The following is a 10,865-nucleotide window of genomic DNA, read 5'->3' on the forward strand; positions in this document are numbered from 1 at the left end:
CTCTTCTTCTTAAGAGCGGTGGAGTAGTCCTAGGCAGATTGTACCTAATCCTTTTCCATCTTAGTTTCTCATCACACATTAAGGATTACCCCTCCCTAGTGCTGATATCTATCACATCTAGAGCGCAATCCATTTATGATATCAACTGCGGTCTTACCGGCCCCACGGATAGTGACGCAAGTTGGGTTCGGATTCTGGTTCTACAGCTACAAGTCGCCGGTTAGAGAATCCATCCATGAGTTTTGGCACAGACTGCTCAACAATAATCTGGGTAATCATTGAATGGACACTTGGAGAAGCCAGTGTCTCTTTTGCTGCCCTTTGGACAAGGGTAGAGACATTTACAAAATTTTCCTGACATTCCTTGTTTTGTCATGCATGATTTCAATTACATCAAGTAGATTCTGAAACTTGCCGTTGATGTAGTTCTGAACCTTTGTGCTAACGTTCCAGTCAGTATTTTTAATGTAAATTCTCAGGTTCTCCTGGATTAATTTCGCTTTCTGGAGTTCAGAATTACATCCGGCCTCTTTAGATACTGCGGAAATATCGCCCGTAGAACCTTTCCAATCCCGTTTGGCATTGGCCCTTAATAGGTTTAAAGATGTTTCTTCTTCAGCTTCTCTAGAAAAATAAAATATAAAACACTGCCGTAATAAACGCTTGTTGGAAAGTCGGAGCACCGATATTCTTTAAGCGATGTTGATAAACTTCGTAGTATCGGGTCTGATAGGAAATACCGAAGTTCAGAGGGCACCCACTCAAGCTGAGTAAACGAACGCACTTCAAAGGAAAAGGGAAAAACACCGCACACTGACCTTTTTCTCAGACTGCCAGGACACGACTTCTGATAAGGTTTAATAGTATTTATCGTCTAAGATTTAAAACGGAACGATTCCTTTCATATTTAGACTAAAATTTAAGAACAAAACATTACCAAATTGTTCCTTCTTTCACCTACCAAGTTTATTAATTATGAATTCGATTTTATTACAATTTTCTAAAGTATTAATTGTTAATGAGATTTTTTTGTCTTTCCCCATTACAGTTTGAGATGCACTTCATTGATATCCAGAAAAATAAAGAACAGTTAGAAACTAATATCTTCAAACACATTGTATATAATTCTTGGTGATAAGGCACGCTTTTTTATTCCCTCCTTTATTGGCTCCAGCACATAAGCTATGCTAAGCGTTGAATTCAGTTGATGACGAGAAGGTCTTCAATAAAGATGAGATTATATGGTTTATTCTTATTTTTTGTAAGTAAACTATTATACTTAGAATTCGAAAAAAAAACATGAAAAGGATATTTTGATACAAAAATAGATGTTAGTGCTGTAAGCTTATCCTAAAGCTTTAAATTCCTTCTAAATAGGCTTCAAAAAGTTGTGTGATTTCGTACTACACCACTTTTTCTGCTCTAGTTTTGTGTTCTCTCTCTAGTACTTACACTTCTATTCTCCATTCTTCCCTCCCTTTACTTACCGGTATGTGAAATATACAGCAAGGAGTAATGTTGTATTAGTGAAAAACGACATGAGTTTTAAAAGGAAATGCACATTTTAACTTTCCTGTCGTGCTTACCAATTTAACAATTTACGAATCAATAAAGTTATGCTAATCAGGTGGCATTCAGGGTTTTTAAACTATAAAATCAAGTTGGGTTTGCATTAGTTTATATTAACAAATATTATCAACTGAGGAATAATTGATATAAGAGAGAGCTTAATATACATACATATTGACTATGATTTAATTTTGCTTGATATTCTACTGGATTGAGAAAATTGGGTGCCATCAGTCAGTTTTTGTTTATACTTCATAGAGTGTAGACGTTTGCTGATAGGAGCCCTGAGAGATTAGACATTGTACGTCCAACAAAAGATAAGGGACGACTTTGATTTACTTTTGTTATTAAAATTAATTGTTTTTCATTGTTTTCAAGGTGAGGAGGTGGCATACCTTAGTGTGAGTATGAGTAAAGGCTTCGACGCCACCCCTCACCTTCTGGTCTTCTGGAGCCTCAAGTATCTCGCTTTGATGATTATTTACAAAGGTGTAGTCTTTGGTATCTTGAGAGTTCGAATCCTCCGTTGATTCCCATGATATATGCGGAGCTGTTTCGGTTTTCAATGGTAATTGGGATGAGGAGTTGGTCGGAGCAGCTGAACTAGATAGAACAGGAGTGGACCTGGTGGCGGAAATTTTACCCGTAAGGGTAGATGATGATTTTGATGATGTGGAGGTTGAGGTTGAGGATGAGATGCCAGGGGCTTAGGTTGAGAAGTCTACGGCGCCTGACGTCGAGGCTGGTTTTTCTTGATCGTCATCTCAGAGTAAGTCCGGGTTGAGTCTTGAAATCGATCTTGGGTTTTTGAAGCAGACGGCTGCGATTCGGTGACATGAGCTGATATCTTCAAGCTTGGGAAAATTTCAAAATTTTTAGTTTCAGACGGAAGGATACGAGTTTGTTCCGAGCCTTTTGATGCCTCGGAATGTGATCTAACGTTGCGGAGATTTTTCTTGCGTTCAAAGCCTTTCTTGCTGGGTGGCCTTTTTCACAGAGAGCACATTTTGCCGGTTCATTTGTGGTTTTTGGCAGGTTTCAGTTGTACGAGGGCCAGTACATTTGAAGCACCTAGCCTGGTGATGGCAATACGCTTTTGTATGTCCTAAATTTTGACATCTAGTTTATTGGACAATGATAGGTTTTTGTCTGGGCTCCTCAAATTTAACCGTTGAATAAACCAGACTGAAATATTTTAAGATTATTTCGGGCAGAATCTAAATCGACAAAGAATAATGGCAGTGAATATTATTCAGTGGGTTGAAGAACACACGATATATTTCTTACATTGTGGCCAATTTCTTCTAGGTCTGATTTAATAGCCTCTGTAGGAGTATTTGAATGAAGTCCCCTTAAAACCACTCGGTATGCCTTCTCTTGTTTTATATTTTTTTATATTATATTATATTATATTTTTATATTGTTTGGTAGCAATGAAAGTCATAATTTGTTTGGGTCTAATATTATGTATATAATGCTGCTTGGTTGTAGTGTCGATTTTTATGTCTTTAACACATGAGAAACATATAAAGTGTCCAATCAAGTTAACGATTTCTTGACCGAATGAAATGAAATTTTCAGTTTAACTGACAAAAATAGGATGTGGTTCAGGATCAGAAAATCCTTGAGGCTTTGGAATGTTGTTAGGCGGATTATTTTTGGTTTCGTTGTTGCATTGGTTTTAGTTTCAGGCTTTTCAACTGACTTTTTTAATTTAGCCGATTTATTTTTTTTGTTTCGTGAATTGCCGTCAGAACCCGGGGGCAGCCTTTCTGTGATGCTTTTTAAGTGTCCCCTTTAAATATTGTGAATCTGTTTCACTTATCTCTGAAATAGGTGTCTTTTCTTCGGAGTCTTCACAAGATACATTTTTATCCGAGTTCATATTAAAAAAGAAAATCACTATATGAAATTACAAAAAAAAAAAAAAAAAAAACCCAAAAAAAAAAAAAAATAATTTTAAAGAAAATAAACTATACAGAAAATTATATAAAATTGTTAAATAAACAAATTAAAAGTCTCTGAAGTATATATATAAAAAAAATAAAAAAAACTTTAGATTCAAACTCTGGGACTCGATGGAAATAGTATTGGAGTGCACAGAACCTTGGTCATGAAATATAGCCTGAAGATAAGACCCATTCTACCTATCGCTAGAGTTATCACTAGCAAATGAATATCAATTTTTATTTGCTAATTTTGAATAGATAAGCACACACTTCCACTATATGAGTATATAAAAATGTTTAACAGTTTATAAACTCACGCTATATGAAGCCTGAGAGCGGGATTTAAACAATAACCCAAGTGACACAGGAACAATTACAGAGCCAAGTGAACAATGAACTGCACTTGCGGCTCTGACCCCTAAAACTTTTTCAATGGTTAATTTAGTTTTCGTAGGTTCTAAGGAAGCCATTAGAAAAAAGGTAAAACATGAAAAATTTTACATTTATTGATCTAAAAAATGTAAAATTATTTATATTTGTCACATTTTAAACATGATTTTTTGTTGTGTCCATTTTCAATAAACGATAAATTTCAATAATTCACAAGATGGAACATTCTCATTTTTGACCTGTTTGCTTCCTCACGACCTTACTACAGGTAAGCTTTGTGTTCATGCTAAAAATAAATAGACGTTTTATCACCTCAATTTTACTTTTTAGGACTTCAAGAAAGAACTTTTTATGGGTGTCCGTATGCCCTTCTCTTGATGAATTTGTGTTCAGGCATAATTGATCAAACCGTTAATCGGATTGTGTTGAATTTTTTAGGAACTGTGCATAATCTGATGTATAGATGGTTCTATACCCATTTCATTAATTCCTTACTTATACTACTATGGCTTACAAACGGTATGGCGCACCATCACACAACTTTCACTTACCTCCTCCCCTCCCCCCTCTATACTTTGAGCTTAAATTAATCCTTGCTCGTTTTAGAAGTGATATTTCTATAATATTGAGTGTGGTACTTTCCCCGCTCTAATTATGTAAATAAAGTTTTTTAAAAAAAGTCGCTGTAGGGGCTAGTAAAGGAGAGAATGGTTGCTTCTCACGATCCTGTGGTGATGGCTGACAATCGCCGTCCCATGAGCCGCTGATGTGTCCGGTCCAAGGGTGCCGGCGTCTTCTCCTCACGTCTTGGTCTGGATTTCTATGTGGTTATGCAGGTGTAACTTTGTTGTGTAGTTCTTCTAACGAATGCTGGCCAACATAAAAAAGGTGTCTTTGGTGGTCGAAGAGTGACCAGCCTGTCGAGAGACACGAGACCAGCGCCTATGACGTAATGTTGTAACATGTGATTCACGCTATCTTGATTTCATATCGAGGGGTGGCACCCAAATAGAGCTGAATAAATTTACAAGATCCGAGAATAGTACTTGCGGCCAGTCGATTGAATCGAAAAGGTTGATCTCGTATCTCTGATTATACACCACCCCCTTTAATTAATATGTAATTAATTTCAGTTTCGTACGACTTTTATTTTAAGAGCTTGGCTGTTCACACACACAGAATGCCACCTGGAACTCCTTGTTGAAGAAAGAAGCAGGCACTACGGACGACGCTTGCACTTATCCAGAGAAGAAGAGCAAAAAATAACCATCGACCAGTGGCAGCAGCGTTGGGACGCTGCAGATTCCGGGAGGTGGACTCACAGGTTAATACCCGATGTGGGCAAGTGGTATGGTCGCCAGCATGGTGAGGTTGATTGATAACCCAATTGATGACCGGACATGGATGCTTCAGAGCCTACCAGTACCGCTTCAAACTGGACAACACCGCAGAATGCCCTGGATGCCAGACTGTCGAGGAAACCGCGGAGCACGTGTTTTTCACATGCACTCGCTTTGCAGTAGAAAGAAATGAATTGGAGGGAGAGTGTGGAGGACGCATCACTCCAGAAAACGTGGTGAGCTATATGATCACGAAGGAAGAGAGGGCTAGAAGACGTAACTAGCATGGAAACGTGAAAACCATGCGAAGAATGCGAGGCGGCACTCAGCCATTTCCCTCCATGAAGTAATGCCAAGCAACGGTCCCATGGAAAGGAATGAACAGGTGTAGGGCGGTGGTTTTAGTGGGTAAAAATCCCACACATGGATAGGTGCGGGCATATCCGTGGCTTTTGAAGATTTCCACCGACCCTCGTAAAAAAAAACAAACAAAAAAAAAACACACACAGACCTCTACCGGAGTTTTCAGTGCTTCAAGAAGAGTTCAAGAGAGCTAGAAGAAACCTCCAACAAGCCATTAAAGAAAGTAAACGAAGGTGCTGGAGAGAACTCTGTGATGAGGTTGATGCAGACCCATGCGGTAGACCTTACAAAATAGCGCTTAAGAAACTTTGTAAAGGCACGATGCACCTCCCCACGAGATCGAATCTTGTAGACAGTATTGTCAGAACACTATTCCCTGAACAGGCGAATACTACTGAATGTATAGACAATACATACATAACGGATTTTCCACAAATCACGCAGGAAGAGTTAGAGTACATTGCCTCGGACCTAAAACATGGCAAAGCACCAGGATTGGATGGAATTCCTAACGTAGCTCTGAAGGTGGCTCTCAGGAAACGGCCGGATCTTTTCATCGATCTCTTCAATTCGTGCATACGTGAAGCCTCAATTCCGAAACCTTGGAAGAGACAGCGCCTCGTACTCATTCCAAAGAGTAAGGGAAGACTGGAAGACCAGTCAACCTATCGTCCAATTTACTTATTGGGATGGGTAAAGCATTCGAGAAAATCCTTTCCCTCAGGCTACAAGAGTTCACGGAGGGAGTTAATGGCCTCTCGCGGGCTCAATTCGGATTTCGTAAAGAGCGATCCACAATAGATGCTGTTGGATTGGTAGTCGAGATGACCCACACAGCAATTGCAGGAGCAAGGTGGAGGAGAGGTGAAAAGTGTTATGCAGCAATCATCACTCTAGACATTAAGAATGCTTTTAACACTGCAAGATGGACCTGTATAATAGATGCCCTACGGACTATGGCGGTACCAGCCTATCTTATGAGAGTTCTTACAGACTACTTCAAAGATAGAGTTCTGTTTTACTTTTCAGACCTTGGCCAAAGAAGATATGAGGTGACTGGTGGTGTCCCACAGGGCTCAGTATTAGGGCCTCTTCTGTGGAACGTCATGTACGTTAAATTGACATTGCCGGAGGGAGCCACAGTTGTTGGATTCGCAGATGAAGTTGCAGTTGTAGTGGTGGCGAAGTACTTGGAAGAAGTTACCCTCATCGCTAACCAGGCTGTTGCTACGATACGAGATTGGCTGTCTTCGGTAGGCCTACAACTTGCAGATCACAAGACCGAGGTTCTCCTAGTAACTAGCAGGAAGCAGACTGAGTCTATCACTGTCACGGTTGGTAGGCACGAAATTCGTTCCCAGTCTAGCTTAAAATACCTAGGAGTCATGATCGATGCACGCCTCCGCTTCAATCTTCACACGGAGTATATTAGCGCCAAATCTGCTAAGGTTGCATCCTTTTTGTCACGCCTTATGCCAAATGTCGGAGGTCCCAAAGAAAGTAGTCGAAGGCTTCTTGCTACTGTTGTCCCCTCCATTATGTTATATGCAGCCCCGATTTGGAAACAAGCGGTGGCTACCATATCATACAGGAGACAGATAGTTTCAGTTTACCGCAGAGTTTGTTTAAGGACAGTTTGCTCTTTTCGAACTGTTTCCTACGAAGCGGTGTGAATCCCACATATGAGGCGGCATCAGTCACTCACCCTCACGATGTAATGCCTAGCGGCGGTCCCGTGGGGAGGAATGGACAGGTGTAGGGCGGTGGTTTTAGTTGGTAAAAATAGGTACGTCATGTCTTTTGAAGATTTCCACCGAACCTCGTAAAAAAAAAAACAAGAAAAAAAACAACACACAAATAGATAGACCATTTTGCGATTCTAGATTATTTGGACTCAGAGGACCATAAAAGGTTTATTTCTGTAGAAAACTCGAATTCAAAACTTTCACGATCGCAATACGTGTGCCCCGTATTATATTATAAGTGTTCTATATATAGATTTGTGATAGTAGAACTGAAGGAGTATGTTCCGGTTGGGTTTCCAAAAAACTTACTTAAAATGGTAAAAAAAATAATATTTATTTGGAGGATAACATCAGTATAATAGTATAAAAACAGTTTTTATAGTATTTCAACCTCCACCATATTTCTTCTTTAATTACCTACGCTCAACTCATATCTACTTGCCGAAAAAAATAATCGAATAAAAATTAGTTCAACTATTTGTAATGGCGATATGTTTTGTTGCAGGTCGGGTGCAAGGGTTCCCAGTACTGGGAGGACTTCAAAAAGGTCAAGGATACTGTTCAAGTGTACTCGGCAGCTGCAATAAATGTAATATCTTCAATTGAAAACATCTTACATGCATCTAGATTAGATTCACAATTATTTTTAAGCGATACTTTTTCTAATAACCATTTACAGAATAGAATATCTGAGATGAGATTATACAATGATAAGTGTTTTGAAAAATTCATTAATGAAGAAAAATTGAAATTTTTCTTTGAAAATCAAACTAATCTATTACAGATTCCTTTGCAAATGAGGATTGTAAATATCAGGGAAAGGTTAACTAAAATAAATTCTTTCATAGATAATTATACAAGGCAAGGTGAGAGGGAGGACGAAGCTCGCTTTGAATGCTTTCATGAATCCTCTCATAAAACCCACAACTCTGAGGGATGCAACCTAAGACTAGGAAATTCGTTTCCAACACTTTCCATGATTTTGGAGGGCACACCGCTCTTAATAAAAAGGTATGCAACTAGGTTAACTCAACTTAAAACTACGGCGGCAAGAGTGCTTTCTAAATCTTTGGAGGAAGTTTTAAAATGTAAAAAGCAAGAACACACTTCATTGTTTAAGTCTATAGGCTCTTCAACAACAGAAGTAGAAAAAATGTATGCTGATAGATCTCTTGTCACATTAAAAACTAAAAATGAGCTAAATGAAACGAAAGAAGAATCACACCATAAGATCGAAAAACACAGGACAACTCCCACGACAATAGCAATTCCGAGAACCGTCATGATTAATGAACCCTCAGCAGCTCCTATCAGTAAAGAGACGCCAAGCACTTCAATAACTAGAAAAATTATAAAAAATCACTCGAGCACAGAAACCATAACAACCGCTACCTTTAAAGAAACCACTGCTACCCACACAGATGACACAATTACTCCTATGAGTACAGAAATATTAACAATTTCAAAGATTACACAATTCACACTGACCAATAGGAGTAGAGAAGCCACTAAAACCCCTAGTGAAAAAACTGAAACAATACTCATAACTACTGAAGCTCCTAAGAACGCAGGGCGTTTAACAACAAAAAACATAATTAACCACAGTCCTTTGCTCAAGGCTGTTGATTCATCAACTACAGGATTAAAAATAAATTCCCACTCTTTTGCTACCATGAGAGCTACAGAAATGCCAGACGAAAAAGCAATTCGCATGAAAATAAACAACGTGACAATTTCTACGAGTACAGAAACCATACAAATATTTATTAATAGAGAAACCACAACTCCTTCGAGTGTAGAAGATACGCCCGAGAGATTTGAAGATGAGTCTGGAAATAAAGCAGGAACAGCACTGAATATTTTTAAAACGGGAATATCTTCGAAAAGTGAAATACTTTCTTCCAGAGAGGAAACAGCACCAAATATTTTTAAAACCCCTACAATTCCTAAGGACGCAGGGGCGTTTACAACCAAACACATAATGAAACACAACCCATTGCTCAAGGCTGGTGATTCATCAACTACAGGATTAAAAAAAAGGTTACACTCTGTTGTGTGCTGGAAAGCTAGAGACATAAAAGATGAAAAAGGAGAAAAAGCAATTCGTACGAAAATAACAAACGCTACGATTACAGAAACCACAACTCCTTCGAGTGTAGAAGTTACGCCCGAGAGATTTGATGATGGCTCTAGAAATAAAGCAGCAACAGAACCGAATATTTCTAAAACGAGATCTTCTTCGAAAAGCAAAACAACTTCTACCAAAGAAGGAAGAGCGCCGAATATTTCAAAAACCGGAACCTCTTTGAAAAGCAAAACAACTTTTACCAACGAAGGAACAACTGCACATATTTTTAAAACTGGAACCTTTTCGAAAAGCAAAACAATTTCTAACAGAGAAGAAATCATTTCAATCCTAACCGAAAAAAAATCGCCTATCCCCCTAGAACTACAGAGTAACATATCAATCACAGCCAATAAATTTCCTGTAAAAACGACAAGGAAGAAAAAACGCCTCAGAAACCGAACGCCTAAAAAGTATACAGGCCTAACTACAACCCGTGGAACTAAAAAACGTAGTTGTAGAAAACATTAAATAATAGAGTTCGATTCAAGCTTTTCTGAATTATTGGCTAAAATATTGTGATGAACTCAGGATTATTTAAATAATTATTGTTATTGTAATTATAATTATTGTTTGTGAACTAATCGGGGAGCAATTAGCTTTGAGCTAGAATATAAAATAATGGAGTTTGTTCGTATTATTATTTTACTTAAAAATATATAATTAGAAATTATTATATATTTATTTTACTATATATTTCAGAATGTAATGTTATAATAAACCCAATTTATTCATTGTATTTCGATTACATCTTTTTTACCTTTCAGGATGAGATTTGGAGAACTGAGCTTGCCCCATGAAGACTTTAGCCCTCACAATTACTGCTATATGTAATCCGAGCATTGGCTATTGATTATTTTTCAGCTGCTCAAATAAATAGCGTCATTTTAGAGCTAATAAATCTTCCTGCAATGTTAATTTCATAAAATCTTTATACAGCGGATAGTACCTCAAAATCTTTCAGTTTTCTTATAATAAAACTATATTCTTCAAAAAATGTAATATAATTCGTGCTACCTCTCCTTACGAAATTATATTTCGTGTATATCCCTTATATTTTATGTAGAAAGGATAAATCAAATTTATCATAAAATGAAATAATAAACTTTATTCTCAAACATTAAAATGAAAGCAAACATGTAGCTTGCCTACATAAACGGCATACTTATCGGTGGTTCTAGAAAATAGAAATCAATTTAATTTGGCAAATAAAACCAAAATGGCCAGCTTGTATCTTTAATGATTCCTCAGATATAGTTTTTCATAGAACAAATTTTTTTTCGAACAAGTAGAAATCAATATTTTGTGAATTTACTTTGCCCAATATCATGATTTTGACCAAGATTAACGTAATGAACTACTTCATAACATATTAAACTAGCTT

General features: G+C 37.6%; 1 protein-coding gene across 2 annotated transcripts; it reads left to right on the plus strand.

Moving 5' to 3' along the window:
• Window positions 1-1,171: 1,171 nt before the first annotated feature.
• Window positions 1,172-10,424, plus strand: LOC106690238 (mucin-22). Of its 2 annotated transcripts, XR_001344563.2 has the most exons (3): window positions 1,172-1,261; window positions 7,862-7,945; window positions 10,249-10,424. XR_001344563.2 is itself a non-coding variant. In XM_014435592.2 (2 exons), exons 1-2 carry the CDS (start codon window positions 1,208-1,210, stop codon window positions 9,950-9,952), a joined length of 2,145 nt encoding a protein of 714 aa, XP_014291078.1. In that variant the 5' UTR covers window positions 1,172-1,207; the 3' UTR covers window positions 9,953-10,102. The 2 variants fall into 2 exon arrangements, 1 of the variants encoding a protein (XP_014291078.1); XM_014435592.2 differs by lacking the exon at window positions 10,249-10,424 and having other exon boundaries at window positions 7,862-10,102.
• Window positions 10,425-10,865: the final 441 nt, after the last annotated feature.

This window comes from Halyomorpha halys, unplaced genomic scaffold (genome assembly GCF_000696795.3).
Source record: "Halyomorpha halys isolate HHAL.00 unplaced genomic scaffold, Hhal_1.1 Scaffold1628.1, whole genome shotgun sequence".
NCBI classification, from domain to species: Eukaryota; Metazoa; Arthropoda; class Insecta; order Hemiptera; family Pentatomidae; genus Halyomorpha; species Halyomorpha halys.